The sequence below is a fragment of the Dipodomys ordii genome, unplaced genomic scaffold (assembly GCF_000151885.1).
Source record: "Dipodomys ordii isolate 6190 unplaced genomic scaffold, Dord_2.0 Scaffold43, whole genome shotgun sequence".
Lineage (NCBI taxonomy): Eukaryota > Metazoa > Chordata > Mammalia > Rodentia > Heteromyidae > Dipodomys > Dipodomys ordii.
Genome location: NW_012267259.1, coordinates 4,593,386 through 4,617,224, shown reverse-complemented (window position 1 = coordinate 4,617,224; position 23,839 = coordinate 4,593,386). Strand labels below are relative to the sequence as shown.

Here is a 23,839-nt window from a genome sequence, read left to right as displayed (position 1 = left end):
TTCCTTCCTTCCTTCCTTCCTTCCTTCCCTCCTTCCTTCCTTCCTTCCTTCCTTCCTTCCTTCCCTTCCTTCCCTTCCTTCCCTTTCTTTCTTCTTTTCTTTTTAAAATTCCCCTCAGATCTTACCATAATTCCTGACACTTGAAATCTATTCACTGAACAAAACCATGACTTTCTAAATGAAAAACAGTGGGTGGGGGAGTAAAAATATTTGGATGCTTAAATATGTAAAATACCTTTGCCAAAATCTGTGACTCTCAGCTTGGGGATCACATAGTCAAGGTTCAACCCAGAAGACGCTGAAGTCTTTCTTCTGAGTGAATCTCCTAGGAGAAGGTTCCTAAGATAAAAACGAGCTATCTGCCTTGAGAGAAGCTCTCCCTCCTTAAACTGCAAAATGTAAAATCTGCAACGCCTCTAGCTTTGTCAGCAAAGAATTTGTTGTACTCCTTTTGTAGGATGTGAAAAATACTCATGTTGGTCTCATAAATTTCCTGGGTAATTGTGCCCTGTTCTCTCAGCCTTTTGGCTGTGATACAAGTCTGTGGTTGACCGATTCTTGAATAACTCTTAACAAGAAGGCTGATTTCCAACACCCTGCACTTTTGCTTATGATTAGAAATAGTAAGGCTAACCTGTGATTAATGAATGTTTAAACAGTGCTTGCTACTTGAACACTCACAGATCCTTAGTTTCATCCTTTATCATCAGACAGAACCATTTGTGAACTGTTCCCTTCCCAAACCATTAAATGTAGTAATAGACTAACTGGGCCGCCGTCCATGGGTTTCAGGATGAACACTCCCTTAGGGAATGAAAGTTCCTCTTCTTTATCCTTGAACAAAAGAATTCAGAGTGTGGTTGCTAAATATTTCACAGGACAGTTTTTTTTAATATAACAGGCATCATCGTGTGCATATACAAATTGCAATTTTAGTTTCTATTTTGTTGAGGTGTGTGCACAAGTGTAGGTGCTTATCTGAACATAGGTGGATGAGTTGGAGAGTTCAGAGTCCATCTCTAACATTCCTAAAGCTTGAAGTAAGGATGTCATATATGTGTGAAACCAAGGTGGCAACTAAGAAGTCCAAAAACCTCCAGATGCACTCCACTTCTTTTCAATTTAGTATTAAAATGCCTAGCTACAGCAATAAGACAAGACAAAAACATAATCGGGAAAGATAAAGTAAAACTCTCCCTCTTTGCAGATGACATGATCTTGTATTTAAAGAATCCCACTGACTCCACTCCCAAATTACTCGAGCTGATTCAAAACTTTGGCAAAGTAGCAGGGTATAAAAATAACCCTCAAAAATAAGGGAGGGTGGGAGGGGGTATGGGAAGGGATAGCAAGGGGAAACAAAGGAGGAGGCAATGATGCTTGATAAGCAATATACTCATTATCTTGCCCATGTAATTGTAACCCCTGTATATGGTATTTTCATAATTAAAAAAAAGTTCTTACAAAAAAATCAATGGCTTTTCTGTATGCCAACAATGAGAAGAGAACAGCTGAAATCAGGAAAGCAGCTCCATTTGTAATAGTCCCATAAAAAATAAAATACCTAGGAATTAACTTAACCAAAGAAGTGAAGGACCTCTATGATGAAAACTTTAAAAACCTGAACAAGAACTTAGAAACAGAACTTAGAAAGTGGAAAAACCTCCCATGCTCCTGGATTGGAAGGATCAACATCATGAAAATGGCAATACTTCCCAACGCTATCTAAAAATTCAAAGCGATACCTATCAATATTCCAACCTCATTCTTCAAGGAAATAGAAGAGGCAATCTAAAAATTCATATGGAACAATAAAAGACCCCGAATAGCAAAAGCGATCCTCAACAGAAAGAACACTGCTGGAGGAATATCAATACCAAATTTCAAACTCTACTATAAAGCCATAGTAATCAAAACAGCTTGGCATTGGTATAAGAAGAGACCTCAGGACCAATGGAGTAGAATTGAAAACCAGAAATGAACCCACAGACCTAAAACCACCTAATCCTCCATAAGGAAGCTAAGAAAATAGAATGGAAGAAAGACAGCTCTTCAATAAATGGTGCTGGCAAAATTGGTTAATCACTTGTAGAAAACTAAAGCTAGATCCTCATATATCACGCTACACCAGAAATGACTCAAAATGGATCAAAGACCTCGGAGTCAAAGCAGACAACCTGAAAACATTACAGGACAAAATAGAAGAAACCCTAGGTCTCCTTGGCACAGGTCGAAATTTTCTTAATAGAGACCCAGAAACACAACAAATCAAAGAAAGTTTGGACAAATGGGATTTCATGAAATTGCAGAGTTTCTGCATGGCAAAGGACATAGCTAGCAAGATCAATAGAAAGCCCGCAGATTGGGAGAAGATCTCCACTAGCCATACAATGAACAAGGGTCTCATATCTAAAATATACCTGGAACTCAAAAAATTAAATTCCCCAACAACAAATCCTCAAAGAAACAACTGTCCAATACATAAGTGGGCTAAAGACTTAAAGAGAAACTTCTCTGAAGAGGAAAGAAGGATAGCCAATAGACACATGAAGAAATGCTCAACCACCCTAGCCATAAAAGAAATGCAAATCAAAACAACACTGAGATACCACCTCACCCCGGTTAGAATGGCTATAATCAAAAACTCTACAGAAGGGAACCTTACTGCATTGTTGGTGGGAGTGTAAACTTGTTCAACCACTTTGGAAAGCAGTATGGAGTTCCTCAAAAGACTCCACATAGAGCTCCCCTATGACCCAGCAATCCCACTTTTGGGCATTTACCCAAATGATCACAAACAAGACCATACTAAAGCTACCAGCACAACTGTGTTTATCACAGCATTATTTACTATAGCTAAGATATGGAACCAATCCAGATGCCCCTCAGTAGATGAATGGATCAAGAAAATGTGTTATATATACACAATGGAATTCTATCCCTCCATCAGAAAGAATGGCATTGCTTAATTTGTTAGGAAATGGAAAGACTTGGAAAAAATTATATTTAAGTGAAGCAAGCCAGCCCCAAAGAAACATAGGTCCCATGGTTTCCCTTATTTGCAATATCTAGTATATGTATGAGTCAAGCGGGAAAGGTCAGATAAGTTGATGTTAGGGGAATGAACCCTTAAATATGTATTCAAATGTTTTTTTTTTCTTTCTTGCTTTTGTTTCTAACATATTTATACGATGGTTTCTTTGTTGCTTTGTATGTCCCTCCGCCACGGTATAACCCTTGTTTTCACTGTATTTGATGTTGGTATAATATGGGGAGGGGAAGGGAAAAAACAAATTGTTTAAATAGGGATACAGGTGGAGCATTGCAACAATGAGATGTACAAGACACTATGTTGAAAAACGAACGTTACAATTTAGGAGTGGGGGCCGGCGTGGGGAGGAGTGGGAGTGGAGTTGTGGAGATGGGAGGGAAGGGAGGCTTGCTCATGTAACTCTAACGCCTCTGTACAGTATTTTCACAATAAAAAAAACTTATTGAAAAAATAAATTCAAAAACCTCCAGATGTTTATTTACCTATGTATGAAAGAGAGAAGGTGGGTGATAATTATTTTAAAAAACAGTATTGCATCCCAGTCACCGCCTCTATTTTTAATGAGACAACAAGTGTATGGGAAGGTTGGGATTTTTAAAGTCTCCAAATCCCTTGGCATTTTGTGATTTGGCAGGCTTGATAACCGACGCCTGGCATATTCTTTCTCTAACCACTCTGTGCTTTTTCCTGGATAAGTCAACCAGCCCTAATATTCAATGTAGAGATGTGAAAATGGAACCAAGATACTTCAGGGGGCTGAAGAAAGTAGATGGACTTGAGAGAGATAAAGATGAATGATCGAAATCGAAGGGGTGATGCTGATCCTGTTGTGTTGGACACATGGACTGACATGTTGAATTTAAACCCCTATTTGAAGATTAAAAAAAATTTAAAAAGGGAAAACACAAATTGTTTAAATAGGGATACAGGTGGACCCATTGCACCAATGAGATGTACAAGATGTTATGTTGAAAATGAAGTTTACAACTTTGAGCAGCAGGGTAGGGGAGTGAGGGGGAGATGGGAAGGAATGGGAAGGGGAAACAAAGGAGGAGGCAACAATGCTTGATAAGAAATGCACTCATTATCTTGCCCATGTAATTGTAACCCCTCTGTATGGTAGTTTCCCAATAAAAATATTTAGGAAAACCACTACATTCTGTTCAGAAACATCACTGATGATAGAATTAAGTCTATCATTCCCAGATGACTTTGCAGCTATATTTCTCTGATGATTTCTTGTTAATTATGAAAGGGGACGTAGAACAACTGTATTGAGATACACTGTTCTTTTGAATGTCTTAGCTTCTTCGGTCTTTGTAACCATCTCAAGAAATCTTCCCCGTGATCTCTAATATGGCAGTGTGGATGTGGAGGAGTGTAGAGGCTCCATTAAGTGGCAGTAGTTTCTCACCTACTACAAAGCAGGCCTGGAATCTAAGTCAAGTCTTGCATTGTACGTCAAGTCTTTCTACTTAGCTTTAATTTTCACTGGCATTTCCCTTTGTAGTACTTGATGTGTGGTGATTAAATGGCTGATTCACTACATTGAATTCCAAACACTCTAATGCTCCAATAACTCATATAATTAGCTTGATATATTTATCAAGGTAATTCTATGTTGCAGTTATTATAACATCAATGATCTCAAACAATTTATTATGAAGTTTTTGAACCTCCAGTATGTATCTAATTGATAGTAATAACTACTCAGCTCGCCAGCAATCAGGACAGTTTAGAAAGTCCCTGTTTACAAATAAAGAAGTGTCCTTTTCTTTTTGTTTGTAGCTGGAATAGCATTTGAACGCAAGGTTCCTCTTGATTCATGTCCCCTCTAGCCCTTCTTTGTGGTGTTTATTTTAAGTTTTTGAAGTGTTTTGCATGGAGTGGGCCTCTGAACCACAATCCTTTTACATCTTTCTCTAAAGTAGTAGGGATTACAGGCATGAACCACTGTACCTAAGCATGAAATAACTTATTTATAGAAAAAAATAAACCACTTACAGTGAAACTATTACTGATCGATTAACTATACTTTCACAATTTATTAGGGATACCCATTATATAATTCTATATAATGGGGACTTTTGGAGAGCAGAGATAGCTCTCTGGCATATAATTTGAAGAATTACATAATACATATGAAATGCATATGAAGGATAGGGGATGAAGCAGTATGAAGGTGAAATTCAGAGACTTAATATACGTGAGTACATGTGGTATGGGTATGTGAGAGAGAGCGAGTAAGAGAGATGAGAGAGAGGTAAGGGATAAAGCAATCTGTCTCTTTGTTCTTATTCTTTAAGGTTGGTTATAAAATACACCAACTTTTATTATCACAGACTTTTGAAATCCCTTTGAGAAAGGATTAAAAACAGTGCTTGCCTTAATTTTACACTTCTACAGTTTTAATGAAAAACAAACATAATCTCTGAAGAATGCCTCGGTTACTAAATACCACAAAGGAAATGTTCGAGGACTTCAGAATCCTTAGGAAGTCAAACGAGAATTCCAGAGGGACGGGCTCTATTGGCTCCTATGGGCAGATTAATTTTAAGGCTCTACTTGCCTTGCACAAGGTAGTAGGGACAAGGTGTGTCACCTGGCATATTATAGTATGGTGCAGTGAAAGAGATGTGTCTTAGAGCCAGGCAGTTTGAATCCTGGATCTATCAGTTTACCACTGTCTAGGTTACAGATCTGGTACTAGTTACTAAAGACTTGCCATCCGCATAATCTTCTGTGATATTAACTTAAAATGGTGTCAGTCAGAGCACATCTTCTTAGGTTGAAATGAGGCAGTGCACAAAGACCGTGTAGGGCTTAGTACATAGTAAGTGTTCAGTAAATGCTACCTGTCAGAATTATGATGGGATTTCGAATCTAAGCACTGTTTGTAATGGCAGCAGAAGTGACTTTATTCACTTGCCTTATTGTACGGTATGGGGTGATATTTCCTTATTTCCTTCCAAGGTCTAAAAGTACGATATAGATCACAGAAAATCACAGCCTTGTCTTTACAATCTATAAAGTTCCATTATATTTCTATTGAATGCCTATTCTAAAAATAGTGGGGGAACCTCCACTAAAATCTCGATTCTGGCTGGGCTTTGGTGATTCACGGCTATATTCCCAGCAATTTACTGAGATCTGAGGATCACAGTTCAAGGATTGCCCCAGCAGAAAAGTCTGTGAGACTCTGATCTCCAATTAACCAGAAGTGGATCTGTGGCTCAAGTGACACAAGTACCAACCTTTAGGAGAAAAGCTATGGGCCCTGAGTTCAAGCCTCAGTACTGGCACAAGGAAAAAAAATCTCAAATTTTGTTTCCTGATACTTGCTTCAAAAATAACTTCATTCTGCACCACACAGATGGGATCTGCTTTCTCTTCAGACACTTCTGGTGAGGCTAGGAACTGCTTTTTATGCTCATTTGACAGATTGAGGAAACCAGGACACTGTGTCTCAGTAACGTTGACCAAATACAGAGAAATTACCACATTGAGCACTGGAAATTTAAAATGCTGACAAGTAGCAAAGAAATATCAAGAGCAAAAACTGGACCCTTATTTCATAAAGGAGATGTGTGTGCTTTTCCCTCATTACCAAAAGTTCTTCACATGTCTTTACTTGACCTCGTGTTTACCCAGGCTTCTAATTCTTTTATGTGATCCAACAGAGACACCTCCCATTATGATGGTCAGAAACACAGCCCCTCAACTTTTATTACAGGTTAAAGTAGTAAAAGAGACCACTCAATAATATGTGGTCATATATTAGAAAAGCAAGCGAAAGGAATACAGTCCTGCTGGAAGAATATAAGTATACCGGAAATAAAAATAATAATGATAATAAGCACATATAAAATCAAATAGATACCTTTTTGCTTGAAATCTGCAACTTTTTTGTAAATACTATTTTGTCCAGTAGTTTTATATTATTTTCTTATTTATTTATTTTTGCCCAGAAAAACTGGCATGCAAGCCTTGCAAATTAGATTTTTATAAAAATAAACTGCTTACTTTACTCATGTGGGTATAATTCCTGGCTCTACAAGTTAAAAGAAAAAAATGATTATTTTGCTCTACAGGTGGGTTGTTCTTAATAAGAAAAAAAATAGGCCATGTGCAGTATTCATTGGGTAGCCTTCAAATTTCTTTTCTTTTTTCTAGTAAAGACCCTGTATGTTACAGAAAAGGTAGATGTGGATAAATCTGCAGAATTTGTGTCTGGTTTCTAATATGCATAATCTGAGCTTTTGTAAAAGAAGCAGTTGATCAACAGAAGACCACCATTCATTTGGATAGTGAAAGTAGTTTCCCCTTAAGTACCCAGTAATAATTATTTTAATCCTCGAATTTTCCAATACAGGGGCACATGATCAGCCCTTATCATTCTAATGCTCTCATTCTACAATAAATATCCTTTCTGAGTTTTTGGTAACTTCTTTTTAAATGGAAGCCTAATAACAGAAATTGTTCCCACACAGATTTCAAGGACAAATGTCCACAATTAGGGGATCAGCAGGGCCATACCTTCAGGCCCCATGAGAGGTCAGCTTGCTTTTCTAGCTTCTGTTGCTTATCAGGATGGATTGTGCCACTCCAATCTCCAAATCCACAAGACTTTCTCCTCTTTTGTGTCTCCGTGTGTGTGTGTTTGTGGGTATGCGTGAATATGCACCAGTACTAGGGCTTGAACTTAAGGGCTTTAGCTTTTCCTACTCAAGGCAGGTACTCTAACACTTGACTCACAAGCACCACTTCTGGCTCTTTTGGTGGTTAAGTGGAGATAAAAGGTTTATGGACTGTCCTGCCCTAGATGGTTTCAAATGGCAACCTCATCTGTCAGTCTCCTGAGCAGCTAAGATTGCAAGCATGAGCCACCTGTGCCTGGCTTGCGTGTGACTCTTCTAAAAGGACACAGTTGATTCAGCACCCAGCTGGTTCTCCATTATAATCTCATCTAGATTATCCCTAATGTAAGGATATCTGGTGATATTTGTTGTCAAAGTAATGTAACCTTGTTAGACCCTGGAGGTGACTAGTCAGACCTTCTTAAACCACTACACCTTTTTAAGGCAATCAATAATTTCTAAGACATCATGTTAATTATTAAGAAGACAATGTTGACTTTCACTTCAATTATTACAGAAGAACATGATCAGTCTCTTGGACCTTAACATGATGAATTCTTAGTAGCAATCTGAGCTCCCAACACAGAGATTTAGCCTCTCCTTTCCAAGAAGAAACTTCACATGGTATTAAAAGAAATAAAAGTTTACCTTATTGCAGTTCTGTTTTTGTTCTCATTTACATGAACGGAGACAACGGAGCTGTAGACATGCAATTGAGGACTTCTTAATAGGATTTATAACATAATTTGCTGCATCTGAACTGCAAGGCTATATTTGTTAGTCAAAGAGACAGTGAAATGCTGAGTTTAACCAAGAGCTATTCATATTCATCTATCACAACATACAATTCCAAGTATAGCTAAAACACTTCCTTGAAATTTGGAGTATAAATAAGGCCTTCCAATAATTGTGCAGATGAAGAAAATGTGAACAATTAACATAATGAACAGAATATGTGATTGAGTAATTCATGTGCTCCAAGATTGACATTGTTAGACATAATAGATTCTATCCTATCGCTTCATTTGCCAAAATTTTCTATATAAGTCATACTAGAATGTGACTTATTTTTCATGTTTGTATAAAATTCTGATTATCAAAATGCACAGCACATAAAACACACACATACACATAAATACTATATATATGATACATATGGATATATACCCTATATATATATATATATATATATATATATATATATGATGAAATACAATGGAATGAGTCAGGCACTGGTGGCTCACGACTATAATCCTAGCTATTCAGAAGGCTGAGATCTGAGGACTGTGGTTCAAAGCCAGCCAGGGCAGGAAAGCCTGTAAGACTCTTATCTCCAATTAACCATCAGAAAACCAGAAGTGGTGTTGTGGCTCAAGTGGTAGAGGGCTCTCCTTGAGCAGAAGAGTTGAGGCAGGGCCCAGCCTCAGATTTCAGGCCCCATGACTGATAAAAAAAATACAATGGAATGATTTGTCACTTATTGTTTTAAAACAAATTTCTTTAAACTCTTAAATATATAAATCTTAATTATTAAATTACCTGCCTCATGTCACCAACACTCAAAAGCAATCAAATATTCAGGCCCAGACAGACTTTGTGCATGTGAGTGTGTGTGTGCACATGTGAATGTGTATAGTAGTCCAGTATATGTATCATCTGGACCCACAGAGATACAGAAAGCAGTATACAGAAGATGAAAAGATATTGGTTCTTCAAGGCAGGTCAGGTAAGAAGTCACTGGCATTTGTAGATCGAGTCAGGACTTGCTAAAGTACTTCAGGGCATTAGAAACTAAATTAGATGTCATTGAAAAAAGGTAAAGTGCTTCCCCTTGAGAAATGTTTGATATTAAGCAAATCCACTTAAATAGTAGGACCAAAGTATAGTGCACAACTTCCTAGGGATAATTTGCATTAATGAAGTCATAACAAAGTAGTCCTTTTCCTATTCCATGAGGCCGGTTTTAGAACAGAGCCTGTGAGGAAGGAGAATAACATCTTCCTAACAGTATTAGATAATACCTTAATAAATTACATCTTCCATTAGGATGGGAGGGAATAAGACAGGGTACTGGAAATATGAATAGGATCATTATCTACATGAATGAAAACATCATGATGAAAGCCATCAAGTTTTTCAATTACTGTATACTAGTAACAGAAAAAGAAAAAAAAATCACATCTTAATGATGTCTAATCCACTCACAAACTTCTATACTATAGTTCTGCTTCTCTTTTGACTCTGAATTTCACTATTCTTATAAAAATAGCCAGGTGGGGTGGTATAAACCTGTAATCTCAGAACTCAGGAATCTGAGGCAGAAAAATCTCAAGCTCACCGGACTGGGCTACAGTACAGCAAGGCCCCCCCAAGTTCAAATGCTATATGATATAAAATGACTAGATATTGGGTAACTAACTGAATAGGCAAGTGACTTACACAAAAGCTCCCAGAATTTCTGATTCCATTAGTACCCCCCAAAATGCTATACAACATCATCTTTGGAATAGTTAGGAAAGGCATATTTTATAATATCAAAAGTTACCATTTTAAGCCTATTCATACCTTCCTCTCAAGTTATCTTTCTATTCATTAATCCTGCACCTGCTTTATAAGAACTTGCAATCATGGCTCAACTAAAGTGTTCAGACCTTGAACCTCTTCTTTTCACTCCTATATTCTCTTTCTTATACTTCCTGCATCAAATGTCCTCCTCGAGAATTAATCCCATTCAAACTTTGAGTCAAAATTTTCTGGTTAGCATTTCCAGGCCAACTGCTCTTACAAACTGACATCAAGGGAACCTTTCAAACAAATGTATAATGGTTCTTTCAAAAATCACATGAACTTTACTAATTATTACAAATGAGGAAAACCATGAGCCTATGTTTCTTTGGGTCTGGCTTCTTCACTTACTATGATTTTTTCCATGACTTTCCATTTCCTTATGATTGGGGCAATGTCCTTCTTTCTGATGGAAGCATAGAATTCCATTGTGTATATATATCACATTTTCCTGATCCATTCATCTATGGAGGGGCATCTGGGTTGGTTCCATATCTTAGCTATGGAAAATAATGCTGCAGTGAATATAGCTGTGCTGATAACTTTAGTGTGCCCTTGTTTATGTTCATTTGGGTAAATGCCCAGGAGTGGGACAGTTGGATCATAGGGGAGTTCTATATCTTTTAAGGAACCTCCACTATGGAGGTTCCTGGAGTTTCCAGAATGGTTAAACTACTTTACATTTCCACAAACAGTGTAATAGCATTCCCTTTTGGCCACATCCCCACCAGCATCTGTTATTTGTTTCTTGATAATGGCCATTCTAATTGGGGTGAGGTGGAATCTCTTTGTGGTGTTGATTTGCATTTCTTTTATGGCTAGAGATGTTGAACATTTCTTTATGTGCCTATTGGCCATTCTTATTTCCTCTTCAGAGAAATCTCTTTTTAATTCTTTTGTGTGTGTGGGGGGGTCAATCATGGGGCCTGAACTCTGGGCCTGGGCACTGTCCCTCAGCAATTCAGCTCAAGGCTACCACTCTACCACTTGAGTCTTTTTAATTCTTTACCCCACTTATTAATGGGATGGTTGTTTTTTTGATGATTTTTTTATTGCACTGTGTGAAGTTATTTCTTTTTCTTTCCTTTTTTCCTTTTTTTCTTTTCCTTTGTTTTAGCCCTTGGTGTCACTGTTTTTGATTTTGGTACCCTGTGTCTTGTATATTTGTTTATCTGATTTGGAGAAGGGAAGAAAAATTACAAAATGGTGAGACAAAGGACAAAGGCTTAACCAATGTAACAGTGATACTCACGAGACACTATGTTGAAAATGAACTTTACAATTTTGTGTGGGGAGGAATTTGAGGGGGGAGGGAAAGTAGAAAAATAAAGGAGGGGTAACACTGTTCAACAAGAAATGTACTCATTGACTTATGCAGCTGTAACTCCTCTGTACACCACCTTTACAATAAAATAAAATAAGAAAGAAATCACATGAACTTTACTTTTTTCAAGAAGTACTCTTCTATTTACAATAGAAGACACAGGGAACCTAGAATATACCCAACTATATATCTTACTTTGTTAATCTCCTTTGGTCTTCCATAAGGTGCCTTGTTCTTAAAAGTCATTCAGTAAGTCATTCTTAGAGAATACTTTTAGTAAAAATCGGCGAAAAGTTGGTCTTCTAGCATAACCCTATCACAAAATATTTTTCTATTAACTTCTTGCAATTGGAAATCTTACCAATTTAGCATTTTGACTCATATTAACCACCTGGCAAGACCACTGGAAAAGGAAAATGTAAGTCAAGTAATATATTATATATTGAATTCATTTGCCCCTGTAGAATCAAAGCATTGACTCATACAAAGCAGAACCTCAAAGGGCATATGAAATACTAAGAAAATAAGAAGAGAAGTTTTTCTTTGGATTCATGAGTATCTATATTCCATTCACATTTACACTGTAGATGTTGGACAAATGTTATTGATGGAGAAAGGTTATATGTAATGTAAGATAAAAAGTATAAACAATCCAACCAACCAAGGTAAAACTCTATTGTCCAGTGAAAAGATTAAAAAGCAGGAAAGCAGAGCCCACCAACATTAACTTGGGACTCCTGTGTAAACAATTACAAATTCATAAAAGAAAGAAAATTGCCTTTCTTTTAACATGGTTTCTATAGCTTGCAATAGATTAATTTTCAATGATCTGTTCTGATCCTGCCTGAAACACAGCTGGGGTTTGTGCTCAGTGCTGTAGCTATTCATATATGTTCCAAATAAGATATTTGGGGATAAGAATGTGTGTGTATGTGTGTGGGGGGGTCCTGACTCCCTTCTTATTTTCTTTACCATGAAATGACTTTTTGTTGCTAGGTGTTTGGGATTAGGTTTCTCAGACTTTAGGTCAAAAATCATTCTCCATAATTCTTCTTCACTCTGTTTAAAAAATACAGAATAGAATTTTGTTAACCAAAACCTATAATGTACTTCATTTCACAGTAATGAAATACCCTCTCCATGGTGCTAACTCATTTTTTATTCATGTATGTCAACCATTCTTGATGCTGCTAACGTACATTGATTTTTCTGATTTAAAAATGTTTGCATGTCATAAACCCAAAACTTTTATATTCCATGCATGAAGGGATTATTTTTCTTGATGGGAGGAGATGCTGAGCTTCACATTGTAATTTACATTGAATTCACTGAACTTAGAATGCACCCGGGGAGTTACAAAGGTTCATTTCTCCACAGGTTAGATAGAAGACCTATTTCTGAGAGCACTCAAGTTAAATTTACTCCTGAAAAATGCCATATGACAGGCTTTATGCTGGATGAGATTTGTGTCAGAGATAAGGAAATAGGTCTAATGTAGTTTGGCATTTCTGATATCCTTAAATGGCTGAAAATTTTGGCATACTTAAATAGTAAAGGAATTATTCAAATGTTATGAAAGGACTCTCAATTCTGGCCAGAATCAAAATGGATTTATAGGGACTTACTTTATTCTTCCTGCCTGAAAGAACGTTTTAAAGAAGACAAAATATCTAATATAATAGTTTTCAGACACTGTGTAAACAAATAATCCCTGAAGGAAGTGAATCTTTTGAGGTCTCAGCTTGTGGCATAAAGTATGTTCAGATTTTAGGAAAAATACAGAAAGCAGCCTACAAAATCCCTCAATTAAAGACACGAGTGGAAATAGGAGGTGACCTAAATAGTTAAAATTGTGGAGAAGAGTACCAGAAAGAAGAGAAATGTACAGGAGATCAACGCGATGGAGGTCTACAGAGGTCCTCTTTAGTTTGCCCCTGGATGCTTATTGGTAGCTGTGCATGGGGAAGCTTCACAAGAAAGCTCATGAACCACTCCATAGTAGTTGAGGTAACAGTCTTTGGTGCCCATGTAGAACCTGGATAAAGTGGCTTTCCAGGAGGCATTTCACAATCAACTAACTCATGAGCGTTTACCTGAAGATCTTGAGAAAGTTATTTTCTCAGTAGAGGGGCAAATTTGATTACCCATGCTTTTAGACGCCATCACCAAAATAGATCAAAGGCAAGGCAGGCTTCAAAGAGGTTATTTTCCCAATTAACTACATTTTAGAACATAACTCAAGAACAGTTTATGAAGCACAAAATAGCATCCCAAAATATCACACACACAGACCCAGTCAAAAATATCCCAACGAAGAGATTAAAAATTAATAATTAGAAACTGGCCTAGAAGTGATACTGATAACATAATTCCCAGACAAGACACTGCATACATCCAAGATGGTGGAGACAAGACTGAGAGCATAAGTAGAATGTTAGCAGACAGTAAAAGAGCTGAAGCGAACTGTGCTAAAGGCTAAAGTCAATGTGAAATACAGTAATAAAATTGATTGGGTACAACAGACTACCCAATTAAAAACTTGTATTACACACACACACACACACACACACACACACACACACACACACACACTTAGCAAGATGAAACCCACCAAATACTCCTTGAAAGAAATAGGGTAGGGTAGAGGATGGGATTTTTTTCAAATGTCCTGTGCACACACATGAAAACTCACAATCCAAGCCATTCACACTACAGATGTATATTAATTCAACAATAAAAAAACTAAATAGTAACTTTAAAGACATACTGATAAAAAAGCTATCCCCAATTAAACACACAGAGCACAAAAAGACTTTAAACCTGTGCATAAAGTATGAGCTGTAGTAGTCTAGAATGCTTAACAATCTCTGTCATCTGTGTTCCAACAAGAGAGGGGTGAGCATGGACAGGAAAAACAAAACTATTTGAGGAGATGGTACCCCAAATATCCCCAAATTTGATGAAACCTATAAATCTAATGATGAAGATTTTCAGTAACTTTCAAGCAGAGGAGACAAAGAAAGCTACAAGACATGAACCCATCACTGTACAATATCAATGGCATAGAAAAGCATTGCAAAGCAGGAGAGAGGTTCACAGGTAACGAGGTATGCAAATAAGTGTAAATGTCATAGCCTTGTAGAGGCTAAAGCAATAGGGTGTACATCCTTTAAAGTACTAAAAGAAAAATTTGCCACCTTCAATTCTAGGTTCAATGAAAATTATGGAAAAAATACAACCAATGGAATTGTTCAAACATATAAAGATAAAACATGAATCATCAGCTCAACTGCCATTACAAGGAATATCAAAGAAGACCTTAAAGAAGAAAGAATAAGCTGTGAATCTGATGTGACCCAAGAAGAATGCTAGCAAGTGTTAAAGTGGGTAACTAACTGCCTGATTAGAACTAAAATGTATTATTGTTTTTAACTTTTAAGAGACATTGATAATATATGAAGAAAACTTTTGGAATGCCTTGTGAAATGGGGTAATACTTCATTATAGTCATTAGTACTAGGTTCAAGAAGCACAGGCAACACAAAGGAATCAAGATGGTCACAACTAGTAAGTCAGAGGGTGCAAAGTGTTTAAGATTTGAGAATGATACATGATTCTGATTAATCAGAACTGTGAGGACTGTGCTCTATGTGGCTAAATGATTTCATTTCATTGTTGAATGGATATGATTTTGCTGTAGCACCTTGGTTTTGTGTTGTGTATAAGAAGTGTGCCTTTCCTGTGGCTTTGAATTCTACTTGTAGCTTCTGATCATGGGGCTTGTACACCATGTTTTTGTGTCCATACCAAAACAAATGTTCAGTCCTTTTTCATTTCCTGTAGCATTTATTGGGAGATTGGATCTTATACTTGACATTTATTTCATTTAATAAATTAGCTTTGAATTTTTTACTTTGGTTCTCATGTTCTCTTTCTTCATTTGTAAATTTGGGTACCTGGCTTAATGGAAAAAGGAAGCAATAGACTGATAATTGTACAATCTTTAGGAGAAATTTACTGACTCACTGTGCATCAGTATGAAAACACTAAACTGAAAAGTTATTTTAAAAATTTGATAATGTTGGGATAATAAATGGCTCAATTATTGCTTTATTTTTATAATTTGGTTTTACAAATGACAATGTACATGATAAAATATAAGGTAAGCTGTGACATGTTAATTTTATAAACAAAGAAAAGAGAGCAGATTCAGTGATATCTACTGAAATATGTATAGAGAGAAATTTTGCTCCAATAACATCTTTTCTCCTGTTCAATAATGGTGTTCATTTTTTTGTAATGGATTTTTCCAAATAGCTTTAAAAAATTCACCAGGTATAAGACAATGCATGTGCTTCAGACCTCAGAGAGTAGTGAGTGAGAAAAGTTACAAATAGAAAGTATGCATTATTAATGAAACACCCTGCAGCTGTCTTTAAAGACTGCAAGAAAATGCCTATAGGTTTGAAGACACTAACCTGAAAAAAAGATAAAATGTATTCTTCCTCATATATTCTGAGTAATGATCTCATGAAGTGACCTTTTCTCATCCCTTCTCCTTCCTCTTTGGGCAGTCTGTGCTAGGGTGGAAGGAATTGAATGCTCCCACTCAGGATTTTCTAATCAAGATTTCATTGTATGTAAAAGTAGGAGTTCACATTTTTGTCTTTCACACTGAATGGAGTAGTACCACTGCGTAGCTTCTTATGCTTAATAATTAATTTTAGAGCGCTAGCCTTGAGCTGAAGAGCTCAGGGGCAGAGCCCAGGCCCAGAGTTCAAGCCCCGCGACCACCACCACCACCAACAACAAAAATCAACAAAAAATAATTAATTTCAGTAAGTGAACATGTTTTATATAATATCATGTATCTGTTGACTTACTACATTCTCAAAGCTTGAAACCCTCAACTATATTTAAAGTTGTATTATATATCATCCATTGTGATGTATGTGTGTGTGTGTATGTGCATGCGCACGTGCATGTGTGGGCATGCACAAGCCTGTGTGCTGATCCTGAGGTTTGAACTCAGGGCCTAAGCAACTGTTCCTGAGCTTTTGCTCAAGGCTACTGCTCTACCACTTGAGCCATGTGTCCGGTTCTGGAATTTTGCTAATTAATTGCAGTTTTTTAAAGACTCATTAATGCTTTTGTTATTATAGTTTCAGATTTCTTAAGTACCTTGTAAAGTAGATTTTTCTTGCTTCTCTTTCACTAAACAGTTCAAAGCAAAATATCTCTAATCAGAAAATGAAAGTGTTTGATAGTATTTGGAAATAGATAACATATTCAGACCTAGAGGTCTGGTTCAAATGGTAGATGCTTGCTTGGAAAGTCTAAGACTCTGAGTTTAAACCCTAACATCAACATAAATACCTTTAAACAAATAACAAATTTACCCTACACCTGAATATTTTTATTTAAAAAAGACCTCCATATTATTGCATTAATCATGGGGTATAATTTAATATTCTTATTTTTTAGAAGACCAAGTCTAATTTTGTTGATAGCTGATAACCAACAAAATTTCATTGAGAAAATTAAAATTGATAAACTTCTACTAATACTTCACCAAAAAAGGAATACCAATGATGAATACTGAAGATGAGAAAACGCGACTTCACCACAGATAAGACATCGGGAATAGCTCATATAAAATAGACATAGCCAAAAAGAATGGAGTACCTTCAGAAAATATATTAAAAGTTAATGCAAGACGATGTACAAAATCTGAGATGATCTATACCTGCTCAAGATATTTAATCTATTATCAAAATACTTTTTATAAAGGAAAACCTCACATAAAACTGGTTTCACTAGTAAGTTCTGTAAATATTTAAGAAATAAGTAATACCAATTCTAAACAATTTTTTTCATAACATAAAAGGAAAAAACACTATCCAGCTAATTTTAGAATAATAAAACCTGGAACTAGATGTAAGCCAGATGTGGAAAAAATACAATCAAAGTTACTCATGAGGTGATGTAGGGTACTCTTGGGGCCACCTTGGGGAAAAATTAAAAAGGCTGGATCTCAATAACAATATAACTATATCTAACTCTGTCTGTCTTTCTGTCTATTTGCCTAGCATGCATGAAGTCTTGGGCTCAATCCCAAATAGTAGGAAATAAAAAAGTGGGGGAAGAAAGGAATAAAGTCACTACATGAAAACTAAATGCACACAAATATAATCATAGGAACATGAGTACATAAGATCTTTAATAACTATCATCAAATTGGTCCAACCAAATAAGAAAAGAATAGTGCATGACAATCACATAGGATTTCCAAATTTCACCACGAAAATTTTGGGGCTAATTACTCTTCAAAAAGCCTATTCAATTCTCCATTTTTGAAGAAAAAGCTACATGCATTTTGTCATGCCAAGAGATGTAAAATGACATCACAAAACATCTACAAATTTGTTCATGATAAAAATTGTAGTAAAACTAGAAAGAGTGTATTTCCTAAGGTTGATAATGAAAACCTGTATCTCACAATGGATTCAGGGTAAAGATGAAAATTCCCTCATTAAGATCAGAAACAAAGCAAACCTGCCACTTTAAACAGTTTGTTCACCAGTTAGTGAGCATTCTGACCACTTTAATTGGTCACGGAAAAGAAACAAATTTCATAGAACTCAGAAATTAAGTAGAAAACTGCTCTTATATACATATTTGTTGGCTTATTTAAATAGGAAATCACATGGCATCTAAAAACTAGCAGAAAGGACAGATGAATTTAACAGGTGTTAGGACATAGGGTTATTACTTAGAGAACCTTTGTATGTTTCTAACTTAAACAATTAGAAAATAATGAGCAAATAATTTCACTCAAAATTATCCCCCAAATAATTTTAAAGGACTAAATTTAAACAAAGCATTCAAGCACTTTATGTTGAAATCTATGAAATATTGCTGAGAAAAATTAATAAAAAATTAAATATACTGTATTGTAAAGTAAGAATATATCAATTAAGATCTTTTAGAAACTAATTATGTATTTTAAATATAATGTAAATATATAATAATTTATATACAAAGTAGATCAACAGATCAAATGTAGATAGTTTAAAAATTGATTTGGTTTCAAGTTAATTTTTCTAAACCATGCAAAATTCAAATTATATGTTGCTTATATAAGAATGCCTGTCAACTTATATCCTTACTCTGAACATTATTTTTACAATAAAAATATGTACATAAAAGAATGCCTGCATTAGAGACTTTCAAGTACAAGGGGTAAGATGTCTATACATTAATTATAAATATATAGAGTGCCAACTTTGGTTGAGGATCTATGAACCTGCACTATACAAATTATTTCTGTATTTTAAAATAAGGAATATTAGATACTGTTCATAATGATTGTGTATTATAAACTATGACCATAATACTTAAAGATATGGACAATCTTCTCAAATGGATTATAACTTTAATTTTAGTGGTATCAATATCATGTAGTTCTTTATTGGGGGGGTTGTTCCAGTCGTGGGGCCTGAACTCTGGGCCTGGGCGCTGTCCCTCAGCTCTTCAGCTCAAGGCTAGCGTTCTACCACTTGAGCCACAACGCCACTTCTGGCTTTTTTCTTTTTGCTTATGTGGTGCTGAGGAATCGAACCCAGGGCCTCAGGCATGCAAGGCAAGCACTCTACCACTGAGCCACCTTCCCAGCCCCTCATGTAGTTCTTAAAAGGAAATCTCCTTCACCAGATGCTCATGGCTTATGCCTGTAATCCTAGCTACCCATGAGGCTGAGATCTGAGGACATTGCTTTAACAAAGCCAGCCCAGGCAGACAAGTCTTATTTCTAAAAGACCAACAAAACTAACAAGTAGCAACAACAAATTTCCTTTTGTTTACTGCACATACAGAGCTTATAAACTTTTAATCTTAAAAATACATTTCTTTCCAAAACGATGTAATAAAAACAAATTTTCTCTTGATGATGATTAATCTTGTCAATTGGTTGGATTGCAAATTGTTTATAAAACCAGTTTAGTGCACATCTATGTGGTAGGTTGAATACATTTCTAGATAGAATTAAAGAAGGCATCTCAGCCTTCCCAAATGTGAGCAGTAGCATCCCATAGGCCAGAAGCCCACAAGGAACAAAAAGGGAAAGGGAGAAAGCTGGGAGTACTGCCCTTGCCCCGTGCTTCCTGACCATCCTGATGAGAGCTGCCCTCCCAAATGGAATGAATCCAAACTCCCAACACCTGAAGCCAAAACAAACCTAGCCTCCATTAAGTTGTTTTTCTCAGCTATTTTGTAATGTAGATGGGGGAAATGCCTCACACCTATATTAAACTTTGAGAGAATAAATAAAACAGTCATTCCATTGCTGAACATGGGCTTGCATGAGTTTCTGAAAATGAAAGTTTATCATCATATGTATAATACTTGGGTGAAATGGAGAAACAAAGAAACCATGAGAGCAGTTAATGAACAACAAGAACAACACATTTTATGTCCTGTGTTAGGTACAGGGGACTTTGTTATGTTAAAAGCCTATCGACTTGTAATATTTAAAAATATGTGTATATAATCTCTCTCTCCAGAGTCTTACAGAACCAACTTATTATTTTTGAGATACGTTGACTCCAGTTTGCTTTCTTTTCCCCGCTTTTGACTCCTTGCTTTCTATATTATTCCTTACAAAGAGATTTTTCTTTTTCTCTTATTAAGCACTTAGGGACGCTTTCTAATTTTAATTGGACAAACTCCGAGATGGGTAGAGTGGAAATCCAGATTCCTCATAATGAAGAGCATCATTATCTAAAGGACATAGTGTTGAAATAATGCATTTTTCCTTCACAGCTTCCTTCCGAGTTCGGGCCATGTTCCTTGTTATTGCCAGGAGCATCTGCACTACCATGGTAACCTCCTCCCTTATCTGCTGACTGGCATCAGGACGAACTGTCAGAGATGACGACGTTGTCTGAATAATAGATAAGCGAGAATCCCCCGACATAGGTTTGATGGCCATAAAATATGAGCTTTGTGATTGCCCTCACATTCAAACACAGGGACTAACTGAGAGGATATTATTTCTAAATGTCAAGCTAACTGAAATACTGGAGTGTTTCAGTAGTTGCTTCTCTTATTAGTGTTTGGAGCAATTACAGAGAGAGCTGTTTGGTGCCATTTCCTACCTTCACTGAGAAAATCTTTCCTTGCTACTGCATTTTAACTATTTGAATTTAAATTGGGCTTTTCATGCAAATGTTGTGTTTGGAAAAGACACTGCAAATAAGTTGCAACTCTCCCCATACCGTTTCTAATTGAGTTGCATTTCCAACGGGATCATTGTACTTTATTGCCAATAATATGGTATTAAATAAATATGGTAGAATGAACTTGTCTTCTCCTTGGTGAGAATTGTTAAACTTATTGGCATCCCAATATATTAAGTATATATAGATTTTATTTTCATTTGCTAATGTTATAATCTCTTACAGCACTATAGCAAGTCAGATGTAAACTGAGTTTAAGGTTTATGCACACAGTAGACTTCTCAGAATGAACAAATTTTCAGTTAGTTCAGAAATAACACAATTTAATTATTGCATTTTAAAACAAAACATTTTAAAACAAGTTGGCTTCAAGAAGAGATATCAGATTTGGGAGGGGACAAATGTAGAAGTAGGAGGGATTGAATAATCCTAAATTTATTGCTGTGATTGTCAGCTCCTCTTTTTATCTCGTTGTTTTAAAGTCATAATGACATCGCCACAACGAATCTATGGATGCCATGAGATTAAAAAAGGGAAGTGGAGTTAGATAATTTACAGAAAATTGACAGAAATCTTCCTTGTGAGAACAATTAAGGGGAAAATATATTGACACTTTTTCTTAAGACTCAGTAAGAGTAGAAATTTGCACCAACTATAGGAAAAAGAAAAACGATCCGATGCGCTCCTTTTATCTAAGATCTATAGGCAAGAGCATCCATCCCAGCAGTTATCATGAGAGATTTCTCTTCTAGATCAAATCCCCAGAATTCCAACTGTAGAAGGTGTGTGTGTGTGTGTGTGTGTGTGTGTGTGTGTGTAGAGAAATAATTATTTTAAAAAATTAATTCATGTTATGTGGTAAAAATCATAACCTCAAAGAATACTTTTCCCAAGAAATAACATATTTTAACATAAATCACCACTTCTTTGAGTAGCACAAACATCTCACTACTCACCTAACCTCTCGATGGAGTAATACCGCTGCTTACTGTCCACACGCACTGTCTCTGCATAAGGACTCCCCACGCCGTAGCCAATAATGTAACCTCGCACCACAATATTGGGGTTCAAGGGAGGAGTCCAGCTCATGATGATGCAGTTCGTCTGGGGCCTCACATGAAGAGAGCTTGGCTGGTCAGGGACCTGGGACTCTAAGATTCAAAAAGAGCCATCGTCAGCATGTCTTATAAGTCTACTGGGCAAGGAGAAATGTCCCCTCACAAACACAATATCATAGACCATAGGGGCTCAAACAATGCTTTGTTTATTACCCACGTGCCCAAGAAAATCCTTTATTCAACATCCACTGCAATTCGTTATGTTGAATCTGTTACAGAATTTTTAATGTTTTTCTTCTTATTGTAAAGATGATGTACAGAGGGTTCATAGTTACGTAAGTCAGGTATGGAATACGTTTCTTCTTGAATAGTGTCACCACTTCCCTCTGTTCTCCCAGTTTTCCCCTCCCATGCTGCTGTCCCCACTAGTTGTACAGTTCATTTTCAATGTAGTGTCTAGTGAGTGCCATTGCTGCATCTGTTGTTAGGTATAAAAGCATCCTCTGTTCCCTTACACATCTTGGCATTATACATCTTTATCTCAATACAGCTTTCCTTGTTTTTCATATACTTCCTCTGAGTTATCAATAATAATAAGGGTGAAATTAAGGTCTACGAATAACAGAAAGGGAAATAAGATGTTCAACCGTCTTGTTTCACAATCTTTTTATAATAAGATGCAGCTTTTATTTTATTTTATTATTATTTTTTATTGTGAAAATACTGTACAGAGGGATTACAATTACATGGGCAAGGTAATGAGTACATTTCTTACCAAGCATTGTAGCCTCCTTCTTTGTTTCCCTTCCCATCCCTTCCCATCTCCAACCCCCTTCCCCTGCACCAAAGTTGTAAAGTTTTTCTTTTTTCTGTTTCTGTCATTTTTTGTTGTTGTGAGAATACTGTACAGAGGGGTTACAATTACATGAGCAAGATAATGAGTACATTTTTATCAAGCATTGTAGCCTCCTCTTTGTTTCCCTTTCCCATCCCTTTCCATCTCCCCCACCCCCCGCCCCCGCAACTCCCCCCCCACCCCCGCACCAAAGTTGTAAAGTTCATTTTCAACATAACGACTTGTACATCTCATTGCTGCAATGGGACCACCTGTATCCCTATTTAAACGATTTGTTTTTCCCCATCCCCTCCACAAATTATACCAACATCTTATAAATATACTAGAAACAATAGCAAGCAAGAAAAAACATTTGAGTCCTTATCTTGGGGTTCATTTTGCCTCACATCAACTTATCTGACCTTTTCTGCTTGATTATGATTTAACTAAAAATAAAAATAAATCTACCAGTTCTTTAGGGGCCATGACCTGTTCATCATGATCAGGATGCTGGACCGCCTGTTTATGGCATTTGTGAAAAATGTATTGTTATTAATGGCCAAGAGACTGCGGCTTAGATTAAAGCCATGCTGTCTTTGGAGCTACCTATATTTGGTCTAATCTAGGTGTTATCATTTACTAGCTGTTTGTCCTCATAAAATGGTTTCCTTTCTCTGATCTTCACTTCTTTGTATGTTCACATTACAAATACTGACTGATCCAACATTTGTGTGCTGCAATTCAGCAAGAGCAAAGTTACAATCTGTTCTAGGTACTCATTAGCTGACACCAGAAGACCTTACTATCCTCACTAAGCATTGGTTCCTTCAACTACAGAAAGAAAAAGATGATAAAAATTTCATTCAAACTTGAGAAGATTCAATGAGATAATACATACTCTATAACAGCACATAAACTCTCCAATCACCAAGCTAAATAGCCAACTAGCCTAATGTGCACTTTTTCATCATAGAGTTTGTAGTAAATCAATTAATAATAATAATAATTAATTTTAGTATTAAATTGACACTTTTATTACATCCCTAAAAGAATAATTGTGTTTCCTGACAATGAACATTGTTTAATTAAGAAATATTTATACAGTACATATTTGTTATTTAGATACAGAATT

The 23,839-nt window shown here is 36.3% G+C and overlaps 1 protein-coding gene across 1 annotated transcript in view; it reads right to left on the bottom strand.

Annotated features, from left to right (window-relative positions):
- Dcc (DCC netrin 1 receptor) overlaps window positions 1-23,839 on the bottom strand; it is a 997,292-nt gene that overhangs the window by 129,559 nt on the left and 843,894 nt on the right. Inside the window, exon 15 of the mRNA XM_013018919.1 lies at window positions 21,771-21,965. Within this exon, the coding sequence (XP_012874373.1) occupies window positions 21,771-21,965 (195 nt within the window). The remainder of the gene's footprint in view (window positions 1-21,770; window positions 21,966-23,839) is intronic.